Source organism: Diachasma alloeum, unplaced genomic scaffold, assembly GCF_001412515.2.
Source record: "Diachasma alloeum isolate Michigan unplaced genomic scaffold, Dall2.0 Dall_scaffold_00178, whole genome shotgun sequence".
NCBI classification, from domain to species: Eukaryota; Metazoa; Arthropoda; class Insecta; order Hymenoptera; family Braconidae; genus Diachasma; species Diachasma alloeum.
In genome coordinates, this window is record NW_021680344.1 from 4,319,085 (window position 1) to 4,346,611 (window position 27,527).

The 27,527-nt window shown below is 35.9% G+C and overlaps 3 protein-coding genes across 9 annotated transcripts in view; 2 read left to right on the top strand and 1 right to left on the bottom strand.

Moving 5' to 3' along the window:
• LOC107039045 (elongation of very long chain fatty acids protein AAEL008004) overlaps nucleotides 1-10,055 on the top strand; it is a 12,229-nt gene extending 2,174 nt beyond the window's left edge. For 2 of the 4 annotated variants that reach the window (XM_015258491.1, XM_015258485.2), the window contains exons 2-6: nucleotides 2,591-2,670; nucleotides 3,627-3,817; nucleotides 5,923-6,060; nucleotides 6,422-6,664; nucleotides 6,921-10,055. In XM_015258491.1, the coding sequence (XP_015113977.1) occupies nucleotides 2,610-2,670; nucleotides 3,627-3,817; nucleotides 5,923-6,060; nucleotides 6,422-6,664; nucleotides 6,921-7,253 (966 nt within the window). In that variant the 5' untranslated portion in view covers nucleotides 2,591-2,609 and the 3' untranslated portion in view covers nucleotides 7,254-10,055. The remainder of the gene's footprint in view (nucleotides 1-2,590; nucleotides 2,671-3,626; nucleotides 3,818-5,922; nucleotides 6,061-6,421; nucleotides 6,665-6,920) is intronic. The other 2 variants (XR_001460940.2, XR_001460939.2) reach the window with 2 other exon arrangements.
• Nucleotides 1-27,527, bottom strand: part of LOC107039072 (COMM domain-containing protein 4) — a 64,212-nt gene that overhangs the window by 32,991 nt on the left and 3,694 nt on the right. Inside the window, exon 1 of one of the 2 annotated variants that reach the window (XM_015258532.2) lies at nucleotides 10,678-10,765. The exons of the other annotated variant lie outside the window; for it this stretch is intronic. The gene's annotated coding sequence lies outside the window, so the exon portion shown is untranslated. Of the gene's footprint in view, nucleotides 1-10,677; nucleotides 10,766-27,527 lie in introns of those variants that run through there. 2 annotated transcript variants of the gene reach the window in all.
• Nucleotides 10,526-25,873, top strand: LOC107039026 (elongation of very long chain fatty acids protein AAEL008004). Of its 3 annotated transcripts, XM_015258475.1 has the most exons (8): nucleotides 15,282-15,584; nucleotides 20,922-21,081; nucleotides 22,007-22,197; nucleotides 22,643-22,723; nucleotides 23,390-23,473; nucleotides 24,085-24,141; nucleotides 24,223-24,328; nucleotides 24,391-25,873. In XM_015258475.1, the coding sequence occupies exons 2-8, from the start codon at nucleotides 21,024-21,026 to the stop codon at nucleotides 24,882-24,884; spliced, it is 1,071 nt and encodes a 356-aa protein (XP_015113961.1). In that variant the 5' UTR covers nucleotides 15,282-15,584; nucleotides 20,922-21,023; the 3' UTR covers nucleotides 24,885-25,873. The 3 variants fall into 3 exon arrangements, with proteins under 3 accessions (XP_015113952.1, XP_015113961.1, XP_015113944.1); XM_015258466.2 differs by lacking the exons at nucleotides 15,282-15,584; nucleotides 22,643-22,723 and adding an exon at nucleotides 10,526-10,956; XM_015258458.1 differs by lacking the exon at nucleotides 22,643-22,723.

A 27,527-nucleotide genomic window follows, 5' to 3' on the forward strand; every position in this document is an offset into this window, starting at 1 on the left:
GGGGGGGGGGGGGGGATGACAGAAGAATGCCGGCAGTTGGGTAATTGGATGAATTAATAAACATTTGATTGATAAGCTTATCTTGTCTGTCGTTTGAAATTAATTATGGTTTTTTCTTCGTCATCCAAGAGGAGCAATAATAATTTGTTCTTTTTTTTTTATTGGAGTGACCTGCACTGATAGTTGTGTCAGTTTAACAGTCCAGCGAATTACGACATGTTTGGAATTTTAATTGCAGAGGATTGAAGAATGTCGAGGGAGTTTACGGTATTGTCGACTTTGTTACTTCGTGATTAACCTCGTGGCCTCGAAACGATTTGAAATATCGCGTGTTTTTATCGAAATTTTTAAAAAGATTTTTAGGGTATTTGTTTGGGAAGATTGGTTTATTTGCCTTTCATTGAGGTTGAGCGATAGAGCAGTACACATTGGGGAATAATTACAAGAGGGATGATTTGGAACTCATCTTGGAATTTATTGAGAGATCTTTTTTAATCCACAATACAATCATTAAAATTGTTGTGCCATTTAAGCGGTTCATATATTCATGGAAATGTCTGTGTGCAATTTCCGGATTTTTTGCTACATATTTGATGAGTAGATCGGTAGATATTTGAATGAATCGATTGTCGTCGTTAATCGTACGATCATTACATAATTCAATGAATGTTATGCTGGCGAATAGTTTCCATCGTTGGTATATTCAGTAATCGGTCGATTGGTTCAGGTTGTAACTTTCACCCGAATTATTTTAGTAGTTTGAAGTGATGATTTTTAATGCTCTCATTGATATTATAATAATGTATCGGAGACTTTGGAAATTCAGCATTGTGGGAGGTGTCGGATTACTCGGGAATGCGCACAATACGGTGAATATTATTTTTAGACAGTGTAAAATTCTGCCGCTTGAATTCCCTGATAAAATCGTTAAAATTTTGACAATAAATTATTGTAGTGAACATTACAACTTTCACTTGTGTATAATTTGATAAGCCAAATTATTCTGAGTACTCCAATTAACATTGCAACTTGGAAAGTTACTGACGTATATATCAAGACTCAAATTTGGGAAAAAACAAAGTTGAAATTTCGTTCTTTTGATCAGATCCGCTGATCGCGGGCTCGTCTGGGCACGTGTGTGATGAGATTGTGTGATGTAATTACGCTGAGTAATCGGGGAAAGACCGTGCGTCTGGTTGGCCATCAGCGGCTTCAATACAAAAGATAATACTCCCCTTGCCCTTAGCAATTAAAACAACAGATTGTCGACCGAGTAATAGTCTCGTGCAGACGGATATCAGTGGCTCAAATTTTACGGTTTGCATCAAGATTAGGAATAGATCAGGAGTAATGAGAAGAAAAAAAGGGGTCGGTTTCACGTACTCAGATAGAGTGTATCGGATTTTCAATCGTAATCGATTGCTCATCGCGTGACTGATGAGAGAAATGAATGATTGCAGCACTACTGGCATAATAAATAATCTGTTACATTTTTTTCACACTCAATCCATTGGCATTCAACAATATTCAACTGTCACCCTCTAAACTAAATGGCGAGGAACGCACGGAATTTGAGCAACACTATTACCGATTATCGTAGAGTGGGGACCATTTCTCTTACAGCAAACATCCGTCCTATACCGATTACCTCTCGTCTGTTACGTAAAATTCAAAGGAGAGGCTGTGAGTCAAGTTGCCGTGAAAGAGAAAGAGGGAAAAGTTGAGAAGAAAAAAAGGAAAAATTTTTGTTAAAATAAAAAAAGAGAAGATCGGTAGTGACGGCGAGAAAGTTACTAAACGCCTCAACCTGCTTGGTTGACGCTTGAGGCGAACCGACTATTACAGGCGTAAAGGGGCAACTGTGTACATACTCGTACACACGCGACTCCATGGATCGATGAGTATAGGCGACAGAATGACTGGACTCATTGTCGATGCATAAAACTGACGACCTTCGAGATTTTTGAAGATATTTTTCATCCACCCAATTTCTCAAACTTCCTCAAAAACATCGACATTGATTAAACGCTGGGGGAGGAGTTTTACTTGGAGTGATAATTAAATTTTTCGTGAAGAACTGAGGGTGGCAGTTCCACTAGGGGCGGGGGTTTCTATTTCTTCTTGTCCGTGAAATTAAATTCGACAAATGGGGTGCATTACGATGTACGTGTCTATTCCTCACCGACGTTTATAGGAAGACCCTCTGTGACCTCCTTTTTTGCCTTCATGTCATTGTAAATTCCAATGATTCGAATCACATTTTTCATTGGAATTTAATCTGTGTTTTACTGGATCCATTGAAAGATTCTGAAGCTCTCCAACCGGAAAACTCATTCCAATTTCCACTCTCCACTGAATCGTAGTCGTAGTAATTTTATTAAAACGCAGTTATGAGTTTTGTTTATTTCATTTGTTCACGAAAATAAGGGGAACAAAAATGCCATGTTGTGTATTTACATGTGATACTATCGTATCAGGCCGCCTTGTCGTCCGTAATATGCTCTGTTTAGCTTTACCACAGTGAACTTACATAATGTAATGTATATGCACTTGTCTCGAAAAGATTACAGTGTTTTTTGCCCATTCACAGGTGAATCATCGAGGCAAAAATGACGACCATAGTAGCTAATTTGATACACGGGTACAGGGACCTCATGGACAACAGATCCGGTGAGTAAATCACCATTTTTCATTCATGGGAAGACAAATCTCTTTGGATGTTTCAATGAATTTCACGTTTTTTTTTTCCTCTAGAATTTATTATTCTTTCGCAATGACTTTTAAAAATTCATTTCATCGACAAGGGTTCGTTCATTCAATATTTGCTGTCTCTATAACACAGTATGGATAGTGATGGTAGAATTAAAAAAAAAAGTGATGAAATATCTGGTGATGTTTGTCAGGGACACTCAATGTAAATTATTGCCCGGAATCACCGAGAAATGTAGCCATTTCGGAAGTTGTAAAACGATACTAATACGTCAGCACGATGAATCTTGAAGAAAAAATTATCCAACTAATTTCAATGGTTTACGTAATAAAATTTCTCGACTCTGGCATGTGGAAGGTCATCGGCTATTCGTATTGCCCGGGATTCGATTGAAATTAACGGGAAAATTTGAATGGTCCATATACAAAGATCTGCGTAGCATAAATATGAATGAACACGGGGACAATATGTTTTTACTCATTCATTCTACTTCTCAACTCGAAGAATTGGTGTTGTTTTTGGGCAAAACAATCAACATTTTGAATTCATAACGATTAGGGACAAAAGAAAAATTCAAGTGTCATTGTATCACAGTTGGAAATCGAGTTTCGTGAAAGTGGCACGTGAACGATGTGCCGAGGAGAACCGAAAGAAATGAAAGAGCACGATTGGCGAATGCCAAATCGGAAGAAGCCTCAGTTCACGCAATGAACACGGTCATGTTCATTGCGCCACTCAAAATTCCATGTCAGTCGAACAAAACAGTTGATGAAAAATAAAAAGTAATGATTGAAAGAAAAAGAAATTATGAAAACAGCGATTATTGAAATATGTCACAATCGTCAAAGTAAAACAAACCAGAGTTGGCCGATCTGTTTCGTTTCCTCGTTCTATTTAGCCTTTTCATTATTCACAGATCCCAGAGTGGCCCACTGGGCAATGATGAGCAGTCCCTTACCAACGATGGCAATATGCATATCATATGCCTATTTCAGCAGAGTCATTGGCCCAAGAATGATGGAGAATCGTAAGCCATTCAACTTGCGTAGGATACTCATTGTCTATAACTTCATTCAGACAATATTTTCCTCGTGGATTTTCTATGAGGTGAGTCTCAACGCCTCAATTTTATGCCCATCTCAGCGACAAACATCAACATTAACATTTGACTTGGTCAACTACAATGCATGTCCCAGTTATTACAATCAAGCTCTGCACATTGCACACATACATTGCACAGATCAAAGTGACGTAAAACTGTGACACAATTGACCACTGTCTACTCTACGTATCTAATTAAAAGTTCCACTCGACAATCGATTGTCTTCATCCTGCCATTCCCTCAAAAAATTGCAATAACAATGTTCATTTCCAATAACAAACTGTTGAGTATTGAATTAATCCTCATTTGTTTACCCCATCACCCACAATTTTTTCTTCACCTATAAATAGTGACAGATCGATAAATGAGAACACGTTGAGAACATTTCCTTCTCTGCATCCCTCTCCAAGCTAATCTAATTTCATTGAAAATCCGTAGTGCAGATCGATCGATTAACATACCAACTAACGAGAGAACTAACTAGACTTTATTACGACTAGCACTGTTCCCATTTCGTTCAGTCACAATTCACAGTAAAACATGCAAAATATATATATTTTTTTATTAAATACCCCATAGTGAGGTTGAAGTAATTAATGATTTATCACGAGGGCTTGTTAATCTCCCTCCTCGTTGGAACTCGAATTAATTATGCATTCAAGGAGGTAGAGATGGAGAATTGAGGGAGCACAGCATGAAAATTTCAGTATCCATCGTCAAACTTTGCCCCTTCCAACGCTTAAGCTCCAGTGAAAACTTCCGTAATATTCTTTGTCCCCATTAATCGATATATTAAGAGTACCATAACGCTAATTGAACAAGGACAAAATCTAATATACTAGTGAGTTGGAACATAAGAAAGGTATTATATACGACGATCGGGGTTATTTACGTTTTAACATCGGTAGATTAAACGAGAGAATGACGCGACGGTGCATAACGTAAACGATGAACGATGTGGCGCTTATCCACCAGTTGCTTTCTTCTCTTTTTTCATTTTTTTTTTCAACAAAGTGAGAACAGAGAGGGTTGAGGGGCATATGTATAACCGCTGTCCGTTAGCGTAATGGCTAAGTACATAGAGGGAATGAGAGAGGGGACAGTAATGAAAGAGATTCAAAGAAAAATATCTTGGAATGCTTATTTGTTCTTCTGCTCTGTTCTGTTCTGTTCAACAGTTTGAATAATCCTTTTCAATGTATACGTCATGTTTCCACCTACTTCATCATTTTGACTCTTGACGAGGGTCAAAGTACACAGCTCAATAATAATTCATGACTGACTGAATGAGTCAAAAATGTTAAATGATCGCATTCATTGAAAAGAAGTTATGACGTGCGGTTTCACACGCATTTTTCAATAATTTTCACGTCTTATTTGCAATGCACTCGTTCATTTTTGTTCGTCAAGAGTACAATTCTGCGTAGGTTGAGTCTCGTAATACTAAACGGGAAATAGATGTTACAAAATGTTGATGCCAGTGAGTGGGATTCAATTGTTTCTTTTTTTCGTGCTATTTTATTTTTTAATTGAGAAAAAATTTATCCCTGACATCGAAAGAAAAAGTCGAGCGGAGACACTCTCCTGTGTATAATGCTGAAATGGAACGACCTTGACACGTAACGCAATTGGTCTTCATAACGTACAACGTGAATTGTAACGTTTCGAGAGAAATTTCGATTGAATAATCGGTGATGTTGAATGATTCAAGTCAAATGGACAATTTAAATTGCTGAATAAATTAATGAAATGCTATAATTGTGATGAATAGCCATGGAATGAAGGAATGCATCTAAAAAAATAAAATAAAATAGTTTTGTTGCCCGCAAAAAGTAAAATTGATTTGTTTATCAGAATTACCTTTTCTCATTGCCGGATGTAAATTCGCGGCTAGAATGAATGCAAATATTTGCGGTTAGCCGGTTGAGATAACGACGCCTAAGTGTATTGAAGTAGCATTGAAAAATTTACAAACTTCAACCATGAAAGACCATTAAATGTCTGTTCCTCATTGCCTCACTCCTAGAAAAATTACCTCCTCCATTGAAAATAAACACTATTAGCAAAATCATGATCATGACTAATAGTATTTTTACTTTGTTCTGCGCAGTTTTTGATGAGCGGTTGGGCGAAAGGTTACAGCTTTCGGTGTCAACCAGTCGACTATTCAAATAATCCTTTAGCCCTTAGAATGGCCGGCACGTGTTGGTGGTACTATTTCAGTAAATTCACTGAATTCTTTGATACAGTAAGTAGAGTAGTGGAGTTGTACAATAAGGAGTTGTTGTATAAAATCCTCAGGATTTTATTCAACATTCGTGTGTCATAAAAGTGAAATGATGAGAATTGTCAATTAGACAATTATTTCAGTAGTGCGTAATTTAAAATTGAAATTTCATGGGATTTTTTTTACAGGAAATTTTTTCACCCGTTTATACGTATCACATGAGTTTTCAATTTTTTTGCTACATTTTTTTTTCTTCAATCCAAAGTCCGTAATAGCCATTCACCGAGTAACGAGCTCAATTGAAATTGAAATTCCATAATCGAGGATGTATGCAAGGCTAACACGACTTGATAATCATTTCTAATGATCGTTTACATTCCAGTTATTCTTCATCCTGAGGAAAAAAAATCAACAAGTCTCTACCCTACATGTTATACACCACGGGGTGATGCCATTCTCAGTCTGGATGGGACTCAAATTCGCTCCAGGCGGTCATAGTACATTTTTCTCACTATTAAATACATTTGTACACATCATTATGTATTTTTACTATATGGTCGCTGCCATGGGCCCCGAGTATCAAAAGTACATCTGGTGGAAGAAGTATCTTACCTCCTTCCAAATGGTAAGTCCTTAATTTATTTTTCAATGGTGTATTTATCAATATTACGTGTTCAGTTTTGGGTGAGATTAGTTTGGTAAGCTTCGCTTTCATAAACGCTGGAAAAGAGTTACTCAACTTTTGAATGATTTATTCACAAAGCTAATGGCTCTCCCAATGGTTCCACAAACTTTATTGAAGAGTGAGACGTCGATAAAAAAGTTTTCTCTTTCTCTCTTGGTATTTTTCATCAAATTTCGACTGAATTTTCTCCTTTCAGGTGCAATTTGTCCTGATAATGGGCCACCAGTTTCAGCTCCTCTTCACCGAGTGCAACTACCCTCGCAGCTTCATGATCTGGATTGGTCTCCACGGTGTTCTATTCCTCGGTCTATTCTCTGATTTTTACAAAGAGAAATATATCGGCCAGGATGCTAAGCGTCGTCAAAACCCCGGCGCTTGTATGCCAGTTCTCGAAGAGAGTGAAACAAATTTGAAGCAAAATGGTGTTTCAACATATACAACCATCTACAATAAGGAGTACAACAGTTGTTACAGCAATGGAACAAACAATGGCTACGTTGCCAACAACAATGAGAAGAAATTGGCTTAATATCACTGACAATTTCCTCATTATTCTCATTAATTAATGATTTTTTTTTTCATTTTCTTTTTATTCTTTCGCCGAAGGAATAATCGAAATGGAATAAAGGGCAAATGGAGGGGAATTTAAGACTAAGGGAAATATAACGAACGATCAGCCGTGAATTTCTTCCTTGCCTCCATTTACAAATCATAATTGATGTTTTTTTATGCGCTTTAATCACGCTACGACATTAATGCGTGTCTGATTGCTCCCTGGCAACATCAAGAGGACTTACTCTCTTTCTCATTTTGTTGTTCCAAAGGACAAATTTTCATGGATGAATGCTGAATGAATGATCTAAATGTGTTTATATTTTTTTTTCCATTTTTTTTTTTCATTAATTGATGTGTGAGTCTGTGAAAGAGAGGGATTTAACGTTTACATCGATACTGAGAATGTAGTATTTATATCATTTAGATAAATGTAAAATATTATTTGGCAGATTTATTCATTGATATGACAAAATATGAGATGCGGTGAAAAAATTAATGAAATTATAATGCAGTCTTCGACGTTTGTTGTCGCTTTGAAATGGTTGAAACTGATGAAATTAATAATTTATGAGAAATAATGTGAATTGAGGATTGGCATTGGACAAGTCCATTCACTGATTATTTTCTCATTCTGTGAATTTGTAATGATTGGAGAATTAATTAGTGAAGGTGGTAAAACTTTGTCAGTGGAATGTTCTGGGGGAGTTTAGGGGGAAATGTTGATAAATTTATCTCGATATTTCCTCCTAAAGTCTATCATTGATGAGATAATTCGTCATTACAACTTGTACATACGATATTTGGGCTTGAATTGTTTTATCACTTTCTCTTGTCAAATAGAATAATTATCAAGCACCGAGCTTGATTGGTTGATGGTCTTCGAGGATAGATTTGAATCGGCGAATCGAGGTTGCGATGAATTTTTTTAATGTAAAAATAGAAAAAATTAGTGAATTGAAATATTGAAATAACGCACAAGTAAAAATTGACGGTAAGGATTCAATGGGGTTTCAGTCTTTATTCGTCGTAGGAATTTTATTATTGTAAAATTGTTCCGACTGTGTTCAATGCTTCAGTGGTTGTTAAACGCTTTAGCAATGATTACATGTAAACATAATCGAGTAAAAGTAAAAATTGAGAATGCAAAATTGATTGAGGATAAAAAATTATGAAGAAGAATGAATTGAATGATGTTTTCTCACGATTGATTTGTCATTATAGTTATTGGAGGATTAACAGCTGATGAGTTACATTAATATAACCGTGCCTCGATTCGTGAACAGGTCATTCACCTGACATTTCACGAAATTTAATAATATTCAATTTTTAAATATCCCCATGGCTTCGCTTTATTGTGGTTATTTCTGTGAACATTTCAATCCATTTCAATCAGCAGATCAATTATTCTCCATTCTTTGCTTTTCTGGGGGATTTGTTGAAAGTATCTTGCGAGCAATGATGCGTTTTTTATCAATCATTTTACTGATAATTTCTTGAATAATAAATATTTCGAGGAATTAGGGGCTTGAAAAATTTGAAATCACTCTTTCGTACTTCTTTTCTCATTATAAATTTTCAATTTCATTTTTTTTTACGATGAACGCGATATCGAGACGAAATTTAGGGCATCTTAATTAAGGTCATTAACAATTTTTCTACCAAATGGTGTGCGTGGGTGTGCAGAGATATGCAGCAAATGAATGAGGAAAATGTTTGCGTTATTTCAATGTGAAATTTCTGTTCTCCTGAAAATGAGTCGTTAATTTTGATGAGATATTAAGTGAAATAAAGAAATAAAAATGTCATTTTTTAAAATATCAGATTAGAATTATTTTCACAATCCAAGAAATTGCAGTTTTCCAATCACAGAACCCCCCCCCCCAATAATTATTCCCCTTGGTTTTCAAGATACAAATGTCTTCGATGAATTTTTTTATTTCACTTGATTAAAAAAATTGAGTGTTATAGTAATCGACTCTTTGGATTACACAATTATCGTGATTGTTGCATTTTTCCAGAGTATTCTATGGTACAGACTATCCGAGTCGTCGTGACGAAGCCGCAGAATATATTAATTGTAGGTATTGCACTGCATTATTTGTAATTATCCTCAATGATCATGAAACAGTCTAAAATCGGTATTCGCTGGACGACCGATTCCGCAATTATATTGCCTCATTTCAATTTGATTTCTTTTGAAGATAACAAATGGTGGATGATTGATCGATGGAGCTCAATAGAGGGATGATAAATGAAATGTTTTAATTTCCAATATCTCAAGGACTATTGAATCATTTCATCTATAATGAGTGATGTCGAGACAAATTGTCAAAAGATGCAGAAGGCCACTCATTGTCATGATAATTGAAGGAACTGTCATATTTTACTCATGACGTTTTATCACTCAACTGCAGAAGGCCATTTGTAAGTGAATAACAGATACACATCGACAGGTCTCTGACCTCCCCTTGATGAATAATTAAAGAGGAACTGTGTAAAACCGTTGGTTTATTTTCTGCCAAAATACAATCACTAGGTAGCTTGTAAATAAAGCACGTTGATTGTGATGAATGAATTTGAAAAAAAAAGTAACTAAATTAACATTGAAAAAAATTTCAAATTGTCGACCGAAAGGGGGAGAGATTCTGTAGACATCTGGCATCGTCACGCACCTAATGTTAAAACTCTGTAATAATTATTGATTCTCATTATATTTTTGTACATAATTGAGAAGAAAAATACACCGAATGAATAAAAAGAAAATTTAAAAGACTCACTCGATGAATTGTTTCATTTATCTATTTCATTGGAATATCTATCCCTTGTCGAAATTCGTATCAACTATGGAGGCATGTGTCACATTAACAATTGAAGAAAAAAACATTCATGAAATGGAACAAACGTCAACACCCTGTTAACATCTGTTCTCAATCACCTATCGTGCATTTCTGTATTTCCTACTGTCCCTAGCATCTATCAATGAATAGGGTGCGAGACTCGATAATTCTCTGTATCTTGAGCCAAGGATGAACGGCAAATTCAATTATAACAATAGTGCAATGCTGTACAGGGATAAAACAGAAAATAGAATTCGATAGCTCCCACTTTGAAATTGTAATGAAAAAATTATTCTCATAATTTCATTTCAATACAAAAAATAAAGTCCCTAGCATTGTAAAAGGCGGAAAAGGAGGGAGAATTTTACTCGCTGCTGGATGATGTATTTTTAACCGGGACCAAGCTAGTGTTGCTGCGCAAATATTCGGTGTAATTTCACCGCGTGTAATACTGAGTAATTCCTCTCAATGAAATTACCATTGACGCTCTGAATGGAAAGTGAACAATCGAAAACAATATTTCCGCTATGACCGGCCAGTTTTTGAGGATTGTTGTAATACCTTATCAGTGTTTTTTACCACGGTTTTCGGTGAATTCAGTCAGGAGAATCTAAGTATGACTTTTATCACGATTTTCCACTGAGCACTGTTTGCGTGCGACCGAAGCGGCGCCTGTGTCACGTGATGACGTGAGTTCGTTAGAGCGCAGCAAACCCACGTGCTCGCACTTTGATGATTAAATTCTCAGTGATTTTTTTATTTTAAAGAAAATTGAGTGATGGTAGATTAATCATTGCGTGCCAAGGACTTTTGGGCATTGTCGGAATGATATTAATTGAGGTAATGACCATTTTTCCTCAATTTCAATGGATTAAAAGACTTTGTTTTTTTACTAATACAAAATTTACAGTGTTTGGTTCTTACGTGTGACTTTTATGATAAAAAAAAATGTTCACTTGAAGTGAAAGACATTGGGGAAATTGTGAAAGGCCAAATATCTCTAGTTTATCCACTAGAATGTCCATAAATTATCAAAGAAGTTAGGTATTTAGACCTTCGAACAGCGGTTCATCAATGCCAAAATGTGTTAATCCAGTGAGAGCGAGTTGGCAATTGTGAGGGCAATGACATCACGTGGCATTGACAGGGGTTCATAGAGTTATATTATAAGTGACCAAGTCCCTTCCTCATTTCCCGCAGGGGTCGAGGATTTTTCAAGTTTGTGGCATGTGATTAACGACCTTTTTACCAAGTCCATAGTGAATCAAATTTATTCATTTTGCGTCATTTAAATACAACGGTGCGTGAATATTCTGGCACTTTTTATTCATACATCTGACTTCTGACCTCTACTCGTCTATTAATTAATTTCAATTTCTTTCCGCACTCGTTGACGGCAATCAACTTATTCCTCTTTGCTTTTGGCACTTTGAGGTGGGAAAATTTCTGATGGAAAATTCTGACTGACGAGCTCTTCATTCTATTTAACTTTGAGAAATTGAGAAAAACTAAAATATTGAAATTTTTTAATACTATTAACGATAAGAAGGGCGTCATGTTGAGTTTTCCAGCTGAAATTTCCGTAGCTTTCGAAAATGTTATTCTCATTTTTGCCAGCATTCAGGAAATACCGCGGCTTTCACCCATCAAGGAAAAAAGAAATAGATGTATTGTCATTATTGGAATGTATCTCATTGTTTTAGTGTATTACATCCCTTGGTAAATCGTCACATACGGTTATGCAATTCTTACCAACTCTGTGACGAGTCCGTTTTGTGTGTGCTCATCGCGTATATCACACTCCAGAAGTGGGTGAAACAGTAGGCCAAGGCCACCAGGCGGTTGCTAACATAACTGCATAGATCGTCATTTAGTAGCAATGCTTTGAGAATCAATTTATTTTCACTTTCATTTGAATTGTCATTACGAGTATAGTATTGTTCTATTATTGGATTCTTTCAAAAATTCTCGCAGTGAGAATACCAAAAAATACGAGGATACCAAAAAATTTTCCGGCCGTAAATAGGGGAGGGATTAAGGGGAGACTACTATGAGTTTTAAAAGTCGTGGGTTATTGGAGTGAGACTTTCCATACGTTGAAGATTGATTGAATAGATCTGAAAACGAGTAATTAGTGCGGAAATTTTTTTTTTATTGTTCTTTTGCCTGAAAACGCTTAAAATGCTAAAAGCAGTCCAGGACATCCAATTTTTGAGCTACAAAGGATTTTTTTTTTCAAAATTTTCGGAAAAATGTGTGGAACAACAATTACGAGCAGTTTTTTGGAATTCGACTCCTACACAGCTGATTTCTTTATTTTTTAATATAAAAAAATTCACTATTTGTGTAAAAAGATACAAAAAAAGCAAATTTAGCCATGTAAGACGCGAATTAAAAAAAAACTAGCTCGTAATTGTTATTCCACATATTTTTCCGAAAATTTTGAAAAAAAAATCATTCGTAGCTCAAAAATTGGAGGCCCTGGACTGTTTTTGGCTTTTCAAGCATTTTCGGGCAAACGAACAATAAAAAAAAATTTTTTTTGCACTAATTATTCGTTTTCAGATCTACATAAACGATTTTCAACGTATGAAAAGTCTCATTCCAATAACCCACGACTTTTAAAGCTCACGGTAGTCTCCCCTTAAATGCTTTAATTAATTTTTAACATTCCAATACGAGTGAGAATAAAAAATTGTCATCAAGGCGGATATGATTGTGCTTAGATCTTGATGTTAATAACGTGTATTGTGCGAACAACTAGATTGCAATTGGCTAAATGTATTGACCTAATAACCTGACGCTGACATCGTTTTATTGGAATTTCATCAATTCATTGGGACTAGGGTTGCATTGATTGACCTCCCGTGTTTTGAAAATTTAAACCATGTACGGACAGATATGACAGAGGGGTTAGAGAAATGCTCAGTTGATTGAGAAGAATTACTTCTAATTTATAGAGTTTGGACAGGACATGGCGAAACAACAACAAAGGCATTGCCAAAAATATTAAATACACGAGTATTCCTTCCGACTTTTCGTGTGTATCAATTCCTATGATGGTGATAGGGAATTAAGAGCACAAAAATTTGTGAAAAGAGGAGGAGAGACGAGTTGATTGAGAAGAATTACTCCTAATTTATAGAATTTGGAAAGAACATGGCGAAACAACAACAAAGGCATTGCGAAAAATATTAAATACACGAGTATTCCTTCCGACTTTTCGTGTGTATTAATTCCTATGATGGTGATAGGGAATTAAGAGCACAAAAATTTGTGAAAAGAGGAGGAGAGACGAGGCACTTGGAGAGTATTCTCTCCCTCACGAAAAATTTCACTCTCAAATCTGTCCCAAATCAAGATGGAAGAGGCATCCCTTTCAATTTTAATGCAGAGTTTGTACATTTCTGAAAGCGAAGGCCTATCTATTAACACCAAAATGCTAATTAATGACAAAATAAAGAACACTTGAAAATTGCGTAGCCCAGACCTTGTCATCCCATCACTTTTCACTATTCCGATGAGGAACAATAAAAAAAAGAAATGACTAAAAATCACGGTGAGGCAAAACGGCCATTTGAAGATTGAAAAAAATCAAATAAATAGTGATAATGTAGTGTTCTTCTGGGTGTCGTGACGTAAACAGGAAAGTTAGTTTGCAGACGTTATTAGCCTCGACTATTGAATCTCACTAGATACAATTATTTTAAATGATCATCGCTGGATCACTCATCATTCATCTTACAATTTGCCTCGTTTACTTCCTGTCTTTCTTTGAATAATAGGTATGGATTATAATTTTTCATCGAATGTCAATAACAAAGATTGATAAATTGAAAACAAAATTATTGGTAATTAAATTCTCGTTCTACTAATTCATTACATAAAACAATTATTTCAATATCGATATCACCTCAGGAACAACTGTGAAAGGGACACAACGAATCAATGAGAAAAGAACACAATCCTAGACCAGATCAGGTGATTTCAATGCCTGAGTGTGAACTCAAGCCACAAAATACTGACCCAATTCCACTCATCGATAATTAATCTTCAGTTAACTGAGTTTCTAATTTTTCGAGGATTGATTAGAACAATAACAAAATGCGAATTATCATTCCGTTAATCCCTTCGACTATTCCGTTGATAGAGATTACGCAGCGGACTAGGCATGCGACGGGCATTTATTCATGTACGTCACAGGTGTCTGCAAGGTCATGCTTAATTACGTTTCCAATTTTTCACTGATACCAAGTTTCTTTTCTCTCCAATTGCGTTATTTATTATTCCATTCGGGGGAGTTTCCGGTGATTCTCACTTTGCTACAAACTATTTTTTACTCCATTTCTATCCCAAATAAATAAAAACGGATTAATTCAGGTTTCCAGAAATTTCCTATTTTTTATCTCTCGTCTTTTCTTGTTAATGGAATTTTTCGGCGAGCGATCAATCCTATGTTTTTTGTTTACAAAGAGCCACAGGAAGATCTAGAAAAATTGAGGGACTAAATATGAAATAATTGCTCCTCCCATTGTTTACTTTGAATACTCCAATTTTTATAGACAAATATCAATGACACGTACGACTACTTTTCCTTGTGGGGTTCATTGTCCCGGTCTCAACCTTCAACTGAGATGGTCGTGTACTACCCTCACTGGAAAGTTCCTCAAGCAGCGGTGAAAAAAAAATGACTCCCTCTCCCTCCACCCACCACTCACCCCGTTAAATCCAGAAAGAACCCAATAAACATACTGCAACATTTCGAATTATAGTTTCCACGAACCATTGGCTCTATCCCGCCCTCGGTTTAAAGGTCTGACTCCCCCCCATCACGTGACTCGAAATCCACAGGTGGGTTCTATGCGCTCTACTCGGGGGAACTACCGATTAATGCAAAAAAAAAATCGAATAATTTGCGAGTGTGTTGTGGTTCCTTCGGTCCGTTCATTTCAATCGTCGCTGACTGCTACCGTCAGTGGTGAAAAAAGGTGGGAGAGAGAGAGAGAAAAAAAACATCGAGGTGATTGAGAGAACTGCGAGGAGACGACGTAGGGCAGCGGTGGGAGGTGAACGGGGGAGGGGAGGGGATCTGCGACGGATACCAACATGGCGCTGAGGTTAAAAAGCAATGCTCCGTCTTGCCGCCTGTCAGTTGCATTGTTATATAGAGGATAGAGCCACCGCAGTGGCTAATTTTTTTTTTTTTTCAATTAATTTTAATAGTCGTGACTGACTTGTGATAGACAAAAAATTCATTAAACCAAGGAAATTATTATCAATGATTCTCCGCGACAACTGAACGTCACCAATATAGTGGAGATTTTTACGAGTTTTTTGAAATTGGAAAAACCAATCAAACAATTTTTTAATCGATTTTAACTTTTAATCAATTTAAAAACTCTCAGTGATGTGTTTTCATACGTGATTCAGTATTTTTTTAATCAACTGAAGAAAGTGTCAACCACTTGGTAAGGAAAGCATTATAACTAAACGTTGAGTATTTTTTCCTCGAGGCTCGTCCTACCCTGGTGGTGAATAAAAAATGTAAATGATTTTTTTTTCTCATGTTGTGCGGCAACAATAGTTCCTTTCAGTTACGCAACTGCGATTATCTGGAGAGAAGTAGGTATGAAGTGTGTTGGCAGCCGGCGCCGGGGAGTTGAGAGTTTGATGTATTTACGACATTTTTTTGCCATTCTGAAATATTGCAAAATATTTTCAATAATCGATAGATCAATCGATTTTATTGATAACGAATTGAACGAGTAGATAATCCGCTGATTAGATTTCTTTGAATTTTCTGTCGGCGTGGGTTTGCACAGTTCAGCAAATATGAGCAAATAGTAAATTTTATAAAGAATGTAATTCAAAAGATTGATTTTAATTATTTTTCGTAGACACTTTGATGATTATTCTCCCAAAGATTCGCTAGTTTTCGAGCTATTTGAAGAATCATTTTCACATTCAGTTTCTCTAGACTCACTCAAAGCTCTTTATTACTTCATTGCACACTCCATTGTTGAAAGATAAATGAAATAAACCTCAGGCTGCCTTATAAAAATCTAATAAACCTAAAATAAAAGTGATGTCCTCATACTCATTCGTTTTCATTGCACGTGGTTGATGTGCGCTTGATGGACTCGACTCAAATCCACTCGTATTCACGAATGCGTCTTCCCCCTCTCTCTTACACACACCTTTATCACTATTTTTCTGTTACCCATTTGTCCCCCACTCGCACAACTGTCGTCGTTATCCTTGAAAAATGACGGAAGCCAAAGTGCCTGTGTAACTGCCCTCACTGATAGAAGGCCAAGGAGTGTCTGGAATTCCATATTATTCCCACATACGTCCATATAAATCCAACATTTTTCGGAGGTGCAATATTTTTAGAATTCTCTTACGTATTTATCGATTATAGAATGATACGGTTTTGGTGATATAATTTATTTGTTCGGGAATTTTATGGATGACATTCTTCGAAATAATTATGGTAATCTAGGCGAAGCATTCGAGGATTATGCCGTTTTTATAGCCATGAGACACCGCGATGAGATTCCCGATGTTTTGTCGCTTTTTCTTCACTTTGACTGTCAAGGAAATTCTGGTTATTCGTTTATTTTTCATTCCAACTTTAGTTTTATTGTCTCAATCCATTCTCCACTATTGAGAGATTATGTTCAATTAAAAATCTGTTTTTTTAAAATTCTGTAATAATTTTTATTGACGTTTATCTTTTTCCAAGTATTTCCCAACGAAATTCTTGACTTTTAACCCTATCATATTCACCAGTTGCATTCTACCATCACACATTTTATGAATCTTGTTCTCCTCTTAATTTGTTTATCAGCAGAGTCATTGCGATTAATCATTCACGGCCACTTATTTTACACTTTTCCAACATTTTTTTACGTCATTCTCCAGTATCAAATGAGTGTGTTACATAAAATTAACTGTGCACGGAAATCCGCGTGGTTAATCAACAAGTAAATGCGACTTTATGCCCACCGATTGGGAGCTTTACTCATTCAATTCAACTGTGAGCAGCCGTTGAGAAGATTTCATTAAATTTTTGAGAAAAGAAAAAAAATCATTTGTAGCGTCAAGAAAGGACTTGAACGTGTGAAATTTATGTAAAAGTGATTCCACCTCTGCTTAAATAACTTTAGTGTCTACAGACAAGGTGGATTTATCCTACACATTGAGGCTAAAGAGTCCAATGCGTTCACTAGCTTTAGTGGAGAGCTATGCACTTTCCCTGGCTAGTCCGACTGGGCATGACGAGATACAACGACATTAGAACCACTGTCACTTTGATTTGCTCATGTTCAATTGATGATTTTCATGAGATGATCCAATAATCTAGTCCTTCAATGCTCAAAATTATCATCAACACAGAGCTAGCCCAATTAATTGATTTAATATTAATCAGCTCGATTTGTCGTATGATTTCAGTCATTGAAGAAAATTGCGCACGGAGAGAAATGTTCAGTAAAAATTACGGAACTCTCAATTCACTCACCGATTACGGAATCGACTCAGAAAATTTAAGTGACGGTATCGTAATTTTTTCACAGGAGATTCAGATAAAAATTACGGAACGCTCCGGAAAAATTCCGTGACATCTCCGTAAAATTTCTTACAACCACATTTCGCTCCGAAATTACGGAAAAGATACGTAATTTTTATTTAATATTTCTCTCCGTGCGGAAAAAATATCAATTTAGTACGGCTAAAAGTCCCCATAAAACATTGAACTCCCTTTTTCCTGAGATAACGTGACTATCTTTAACACTTTTGTGCTAATATTCGAATCAGACGGAGACGTTTCCTCTCAAGACTACATATCTAATGTTTATTTTTCTGTAAATCACTGATAACCAACTCTAAATGAGTGCTACCTGTTTTATGTTGAATCTAACTATTACATATTTCTCTAGTATCAAGGTTATTTTCTTAAAAAAATAATAATAAAATAATAATAATAAACGAGAGAAAATGGCCGGCTAATGTAGAAAATAAATATACGATTTTGAGAGCGTGCCATTCGATTACACCTCAAACGTAACATTTCGTCGATTGTTTCGTTACTCCATCGAACTTTTCCTTACGCAACGTTCTAAAACGTCCTAGGCAGCCGCAATCGTCGTCTCTGCACTTTCCTGTCAGTACAAGTTGTTGTAGGTAAAATGCCTCGAGATTATTTTGAAATCTAATAAATTCTCAATATTTAGGGGGACGAGATTGATTTGAGAATTAATTACCTCTGGTATTGTTCGAGAAGAATAGAATCTGAAAGGGCCCGAAAATGCTGGTGGCATTGACATTTATGACAAGTGTTGTAATGATTTTCATCAAGGTTTCAGAGTGAAAACTCATTGAAATGGTGTTGATGATTTTCGAAATCATTTTTATGATTAATGATTGAGAGAATTTATAAAGTTCAAGTTCGATATTGAATCAACTTTCTAAGTGAAATATCATAATGACACAGCTGTAGGTGGCGAAAGAAATAAAATTGATGATTTTATAAACATCCTGAAGCTAGGAGGTTCGAAGAAATGTCAAGACACTTCAGCAAATAGTCTGGAGATTCTTCAAGGTCATTGGACACACGGAAGGACATTCCACAGTATTTATCACAAGTCAGAGTGACAAGTGCATTACCACCCAACAATTCAAAAGCCCAGAATTTTTCATTGTATTTAAATAAAAATGTAGGGAGGGGGACTTGGCTTGTAGAATATTTCACGATATTTACGTTTGCACAAGATCAAAGTGCAAAAGTTGACACGTGTCACTAATGCATTCTCATTACTCCCCACGTGCTGCGTTTCCGGCAGTTCGACAGTAATTTTTTCGTAATTGTCCAAGTTCTCCTCCTCGCTTCAGCACCTCCACAATTTGGACATGAATCAACTTGTCGTTATATCGAGTAACGCAAACGCTCTTGGACAAAGTGTTGACTTGCGTAACTTTATGTACCTGTGGCCCCCTTTTTCCATAGCACTAATGTATACAGTTTTCGCAATTGTTGAGTATTTCGCTTGCTCGACGCGTTTTCGGGCGATTTGTACGGACATTCGTTGAAGAAAATAATATTGTGTCATTTTGCAATTGTGTAGCATCATCCACGTGGTCATTTCAATTTCAAATATTTACGACTTGATATCAATAAATCGAGCGAAAAATTCATGACATTTGCCATCAATTTTCATTGACTGAATGGAAAAAATCGTTATTTATTCACGATTGAATTGGAAATACAATCATTAGCTAATGAAGTTCATCACCCCACGTTAATCTGTTATTTTTCATGCATTATGAATGGCTCATGAATAGAAGAGGGTGTGAGAGAGAGAGAGAGAGGACCAAAAAAAAAGGTCGTGTGTACACGGGTCAAGTCAATGCATGCTGCATTAAAAATCAAGTGATGCATCCGTCCACTCTGTCAAACGTTTCTTTATGTCAGCTCAAAAATATTTGAGATGCTTCTTCTACCCACGCTTGTTGCGTATCGCGCAATTGCTATTTTTCATAATGAAAACAAAATTGTTATTGCGAAATCACACATCATCAGAATGTGGGTCAATTTCTCGTTCATTACAGTCCTCAGTTAATGAAAATACTCAATTCTGCCGACAGAATGACTTTTGATAATTCCTCATTTTGTTATTCCACATTAAAATTGATTGCATATTTTATTTGTTATTGATTCACCCCGGGAACTGGAGATGAATTGCCCTTGAGATATTTGAGAAAAAAAATTTTATCTCAGAATGGTCACTTGCCGGTAGAAATGGTATACTCTTGCGTGTGACAAAACGTGCGATAGACATACCGGTAGTTTCGTGGGACAAGAAATACCGTGAAATAGCGCTTAAGTAATATGCCGTCGATTAACATATCACGTATGAAAAAATCGTATAGAAATTTTCTATAGGGATTGCGTATAGAAATTCTATAGGAATTCCGTATACGATATTCCGATATTTCTATACGAATGCATGTTCAAATCCCGGTCTGCAGTATCGATTTTTGTACAGTGAAAATTTTCTGGTTATTCATATTGAGAATAATCCCGGTTCCCCTCCCATCTCATCCAAATCCCATCTAATCATTTCCTATGACGTCACAAAGATGTGGAACGCTATATAAATTCCCTTCTTTAATGTATTTAATGTATTTCTATAGGGGAGGGTGGGATAAAATGGACACTTTAAACTTTTTAAAAATTATTCATAACTCAGAAACAAATTTATTAATTAAGAACAGTTTAAGTTCATCACAAAGGGAAAGAATTGTTGTTTGTATTGAAAAAAAAAAATTATTAAATTTCATCAACATTTCAACCCGTCATTAACATTTTAGAAAAAGTCAAGTGTCCATTTTACCCCAACCTCCCCTACATAAATTTTGACATAAATTTTTGTTTTCATACGAAAGATATCTAAACGCTCCAAAAAAAATGTAGAGAAATGTCGCAACTCCATACGAAATGTTTGTATACGTGTGGTAGTGGATCGTATAGGCTCAAACCTATAAAAATCATATAGAAATAATTTGTATAAAAAATATCCGTATAGACATATCCGACTATCATATACGAAAATCCTATAGAAATTCTATACGCAATCCATATAGAAAATTTCTATACGATTTTTTCATACGTGACGTGGTATGTCATACTCTATCTCTCCACCGAGGTATTGAATTCAGGAAATGTCCCCTAGCCCTGATCCACACTAGTGTCGCCCCCAAAATGATTTCCTAATTTTCAAGGACTTTGACTCGTTTTCTTACAGAAAAGACGTAGATTCGTGGACTTGGACAGTCCTAAATCTTGATTCAAAACCCCTGGAGTTGATACGTTAGATAATTGAACTTATATCACCCCATCGGCAAACATGTCGATCGTAATGCAGTATGTGGATCGATTCCATGAGATTCTGGACAAAAATGCAGGTAAGTTGCCCGATAACAGCACTGACAGATTTTTTTCTTATCAAAATTTTTCTTGTATCGAGCACAATTTTTTATATTAAATAGTAACAAGTCTTTGTGCGAAGTGTCAGATGAGTGAAGAAAAATAATATCCACTTGGAATAAATTGATGAAAAAAAAGCCAATGAATTTGCAGAATGCAATGACGAAGTAGAATATTGCCGGGTGAATTCCCTCAATGAACCAAGGTTCATATTTATATATATGGTGGAAAGGAACCTCGACAAGGTCGTGGTCAATAATAACCGTGAAAGGCTCCAGCGAATAACCCTGAAAAATTCCCCATTTCTTTCCTACAAGATCACCTGCACAATCGGACTAGATCCATTCCATTCAAATAAGACAGAAACATCATCGCTATTATCTCAAATGAGTTTTTAAATGACATTCCTTGCAATGTAATAATTAAGAACACGAAAATCGTTGTAATTGCTCTCTGGATTATTCTCAAGAAGAAACGTCCGAGCAATTATAAGAATTACAAATGCACTCGAATTATCTCTGCATTTGTGAATTTTGGAAAATTAATTATTAATGATGCCCCACTGGTTTTATCGATCGCGAAGAAAATACTTATGAGATTAGTACGGTAATGTAAAAACAATCGACAAGGTCTTTCCATGATGCATTGGCTAGTGGCTATAACAAGTCCGCCCTTGAGACCTTTTTAGCAGGACATTGCACCGAATGAAAAACACAAGGCGCTATACATAAAACTTCACTCGTCTATGACGTACATTTGTTCGACGTTCTTTCAACCGCATACCTCGGCTCATCACATTTAATCGTTTGATTGGCGAATGTTCCGAGCTATTCGAGACGATTTATTATATTTTTTCATCATTATTGGATTATCTATTGTTTTTCATTATATTTTCTTTTATAGATTCCCGGACGACCAATTGGTTTTTAATGAGTTCTCCCTTTCCCACACTATTCATATGCCTGAGCTACGTGTACCTAGTTAAAGTTCTAGGCCCAAAGCTCATGGAGAATCGAAAGCCATTTCAACTTAAAAATGTCCTGATTGCGTACAACCTCTTTCAAGTTATTTTCTCAGCATGGCTATTTTACGAGGTAAAGCAACCAATTTTTGATACTTTATCTCTTACAAAAAAAATACGATTCATCGTTATATTTGGTTATTTATGCGTCCTTTTTTCTTACCTTGTATTTTTTTTTTTTTTAATTTCGTAATCAGCTTAGACGTGCTACATTTCCACTGAAAGTTGTACTCGAATTGAGGTAAAAGTGTGACGTGCCGGTCATATCAATCCAATGATTAAAAAGTTGGAAAAAAAATCCAATCAATTTTTCATTATAATTAAAATTCTTATCTAATCCAATAAATCTGTTAATGAAGTCTACTACTAATTTTACGTATACAATTTAGAATTCTTTTGATAACGAAATGAAATAGTATTAATCAATAATAATTGAGTAGTTGAGAACGATCATTTGGCACTTGGCATTGGATTGGCGATTCGAGAACAATCATTACATAATATTTGATAAAATACAGAGCCTGATGGGTGGCTGGTGGGGACACTATAGTTTTCGCTGTCAACCAGTGGACTATTCCAACAGCCCAACAGCCGTAAGGGTAAGAACTGATTGTGTTTATTCCCCAGTGCATCGGTCAACCCTTGCCAGGTCGCCATCATCATGGATTATATATGATTATTTATTTATTTTGTAATCTCTAGGCTTGGAACTTGGCGCTGGATATTATGATGGATATCAGTAGATATGGCTGCTTCGTTGGGCTTATTATTCATATACTTTAAAATAACTACTAATAATGTAAATAGATTGTAAACTTGTTGTGAATCGTCCGGAAATCATGACCGTAGAATTGAGTAATCATTTTCTTAATCAAGAGAATAATCTACGTTAATTCCCAAATAATTAGGGACTTTACATAATTTCATGTTCTACTTATTACAATGCAGAATAATGAATTCTCAAAAAACAAAAAAAAATTCATTACTCAAATCTCACAGTCATGATATCATTGACTTCCTGGACATTGTGCCATGTGTCAAGTGAAGATCAGACCTTCAAATCACATTGGCAATGTCCTCCCATCCATAATTACCTAAAAAACTCAATAGAATTATCTCGTTGTAGAGAGTTGAGTGTTGAATTGAAATTCTTTGGGTAATCAAGCGAAATGCAAAAAAAAAAAATTAAAAACACCCGGTAGTCGGTGATGGCAATGGTTACATTATCTGATTGGAGTATGGCCTCTCCTTGGTTGTGGTTACAGATAGGAATGTCCGGATGGCTGACTGGGGACTATTCACTAAGGTGTCAACCCGTAGAGTACAGCGACAAACCCCAAGTACTGAGGGTGGGTGTTCGGAAATCAATGATTTTTAATTAAAAAAAAAATCTGACATTTTTCTTTCTTTCTTTTTTTTTGCAAATTTTCTCTTCTTTTTATGCAGTTTGAATCAGTCGATGCACACGAGAACAGCTCGACTTATTTCAGCTTTAACTTAGGTGTAATACTTGTCTAGGGTTTGCTTTGTATTTTGAACAAGTTATGATGATTTCATCCTTAGACTGGATTTATGGTATTAATTAACAATTATAATAGAGTTACACGCTGTATTAACTTGAATTTCTCGGGTGCATACTGTAATTTGGCCTTTTGTTATTATTCCCTCCAAGCGCTGTCTATTCTTAAAAAAATTTTTTCGGTCCCGTTGATTACATATTTGTTGCGTGAAAAGTAGATATTCTCAATTGCACGGATTTTTCCACTTTGATAGTTTCCCCTGCCTGGAGTTTAGGACAAAATGATTCCTCTTCAATTGAAGAATTTCACATCTTTTTCAAGGTATTATCTGGATTGTTTGAAAAGATGTTGAAAATTTTGAAATGTTTTGTCCTACTCCAGGCTAGTTAACTGTTAATCGAGTCATACTTTAATTAATTTTCTGGTTGCATGGTGGACAGATGGTCTACGCCAGCTGGTGGTACTACTTCTCGAAATTTACGGAGTTCTTCGATACGGTAATAATCTACTCTTCTACTAGTTAGTGATGAACTTGAGCATTTCAACTCATTGTTTGATTCAATGTCTCTGTGTTCCAGATATTCTTTATACTTAGGAAGAAGAATGATCACGTATCGACCCTTCACGTCATCCACCACGGATGTATGCCAATGTCCGTTTGGTTTGGTGTAAAGTTCACTCCAGGTAAACGAACTCAAATCCATAAATTTATCAGATCTCTAATAAATGACATGAAACATTGTTAGGTGGTCATTCTACATTCTTTGGTCTGCTGAACACCTTCGTTCACATAATAATGTACGGGTACTATCTCCTTGCTGCCCTGGGGCCCCAGATGCAACCTTATCTCTGGTGGAAGAAATATCTAACGGCCCTGCAGATGATTCAGTTCGTAGCAATAATGATCCATGCATTCCAACTTCTCTTCATCGAGTGCAATTACCCGAAAGCCTTCGTCTGGTGGATTGGTCTTCACGCTGTTATGTTTTTCTTCCTATTCAACGAATTTTACAAAGAGTCGTATGCAAACAAGAAAGCAGGAAAGAGTCGAGCAAGAAATGCCGCAATGGCCGCTGTAACAGCAGCTACTGGTGCATGTATGGCTAATGGCCTAGCAAATAGTAAAGAACAAAATGGCACTGAAATCAAAAGGCGGGATGCTGCTGATTACTACGTTAAGGGTGAAAGCATTGCTGCCAGCGAAATGAATCTTCGTAAACCATACACTGCAACTGAGTGACCTTATTTCATAATTATAATCATCATTTTATCTCAAATCATTTGGAATTTATATCTAAGGATGTCACAAAATCTATTCTTCTTTGAACAAATGTCTCTAACATTTAAAGGTTATCTTCATCAAACAATTTGCTACAAATCTGTAGTTTTATCTTATGAAGACTGCGAGTTTTATATCACAACAAAATGAAGGAAAATTATCAGTCTCGAATTGAGCACACCATGAGGGACTTCCCCGTTCTACTTGCCACATTATATATATTTACATATATATATATGTGTTTTTTAATACACAAAACGATTGGGGAATGATTGGTGATCTTAATAATGATGATGAAATATTGTGAAAAATGAATATTGTACATAGGTAGTGATAGTTTTTTACTGTTTTCAGTGAAAATGAGATAGTATAGGCTCAACGATGCTCAATAATGGCATTGTATAACATAGACGAGTCCTCGTAATGCCTTTAACAAGTGTTAATTTATGAAAAGATGTTTCTAGGAGTTATTCACAAACTTTTCGTTGAAAATAAATTTAAATCAAATAGAGCTGGTTGATTGGAGAGGCCGATATACATATATTAATTTTATGAGCGGCACTTGTACATATGTTTAAATTTAGCGGCAAACATCTACCAAACATGGGATTACAAGGGGATTTTTTTAAATCTTGATTTTGACTTTTTTCTTGTGAATGATCATGAGGGACTGGCATTTTCATTATCTCATTTAAATGTACTTTTGAAAAAAAAATCCCGACAATGTCTATATTGTTTCTAGGACATTTTGGATAATTAGAATATGTAGGATATTTTGGGTCAAGTCATATGTAATTAGGCGATGAATAAAATGATTTTTTTTTAAGGAAATCTTTCGTGTTTTTTATCATTGATAGTTGAACAATTTTTATAAATAAATTTGTAGCGATTATTGATTACACTTCAATGAGAATCGAGAATGATGAGTCAATAAAGTTTATTATAAATTAGTTGATTAGTCCTTATTGAGGCCTATTGCCACTTTCTCTAATCATGAATGGGTAAATTGCCTGCGATCGTGAAATGATAATTGAAGATTAAAAATTTCGATTATTACTTATTGTTGGTAATGAAGATTTCAACGTTTTTTGTATTATCTCAGATAGATAAATACCATTTTTAATTCTAAGTTATTATTTTTTATGAAATAGAAGTCGATTATTCTGAATAATCATCGGATGGATTTTAAGATGCAGTTGTCAATGCAATGAAAAAAGTCCCACTGCTTCAAAGATGGTAATTACCTTTCCATACACCCAATGAAAATTTCCAATTCTTCTAATTCAATTCCTAATGTTGAACCTCGTGTGGGTAGTCGGAAATGCCAGGGTGGATCGCACAAACATTCGGATGACCCACGCAAGCGGCAATATTTGTCAATTTGGCCACGCTGAACCACTAAATCACTATTATACGAAAGAAAAGTATTGATCCCAAAACTATTATTCCAGAAATTGTTTCTCCCACTTACATTTAACCATGATGAATGAGAAAAACAATGAATTATTACATTACTTGAACTACCCACTATTTTTATTTAATAACCAGCCCCATATAATTTCTCAAGGAAGTGAAATATAATCGTTACCAATCAATACATAATATCCTAAGGAAATGAAGAGGAAGCCCAACGAAAATAGACATTTCTCGATATACCTTCTACACTTATACTCTAATACTTCCTGATGGCCCCAATGAAAAGTCAAACATCATAGATTGATCTTCGTGCAGGTAAGTCATAACTCCCCGACATTCACCGCCAGACGGTGCAGATGATTACGTCACGAAAAATCGTGTAGTTTACGCACAACGACGTGGGGGTGTAGGAGGTGAAGTGAGAGCGACCCTTTGGCCGCCCTTAATGGAAAGAGTAGGGGTTGCCAAAGTAAAAAGAGTGGGGGATCACGTCAATATGTAGGTGAGAAGCGTATAGAGGGGTGTCCCCCTCCCCCTTTCCCGTGAAAATCTCCTCAGAGATACCAACATCTTTGTCAAATAGGAGAATGTTAACATGCNCAGGGTGGATCGCACAAACATTCGGATGACCCACGCAAGCGGCAATATTTGTCAATTTGGCCACGCTGAACCACTAAATCACTATTATACGAAAGAAAAGTATTGATCCCAAAACTATTATTCCAGAAATTGTTTCTCCCACTTACATTTAACCATGATGAATGAGAAAAACAATGAATTATTACATTACTTGAACTACCCACTATTTTTATTTAATAACCAGCCCCATATAATTTCTCAAGGAAGTGAAATATAATCGTTACCAATCAATACATAATATCCTAAGGAAATGAAGAGGAAGCCCAACGAAAATAGACATTTCTCGATATACCTTCTACACTTATACTCTAATACTTCCTGATGGCCCCAATGAAAAGTCAAACATCATAGATTGATCTTCGTGCAGGTAAGTCATAACTCCCCGACATTCACCGCCAGACGGTGCAGATGATTACGTCACGAAAAATCGTGTAGTTTACGCACAACGACGTGGGGGTGTAGGAGGTGAAGTGAGAGCGACCCTTTGGCCGCCCTTAATGGAAAGAGTAGGGGTTGCCAAAGTAAAAAGAGTGGGGGATCACGTCAATA

Coding starts and splice junctions, on each gene's coding strand:
- LOC107039026 (XM_015258475.1), top strand. CDS start 21,024: ATGTCGATCGTAATGCAGTATGTGGATCGATTCCATGAGATTCTGGAC. Junction 23,474..24,084: donor ACAAACCCCAAGTACTGAGG/GTGGGTGTTCGG, acceptor CATGGTGGACAG/ATGGTCTACGCCAGCTGGTG. Junction 24,329..24,390: donor TGGTGTAAAGTTCACTCCAG/GTAAACGAACTC, acceptor AAACATTGTTAG/GTGGTCATTCTACATTCTTT.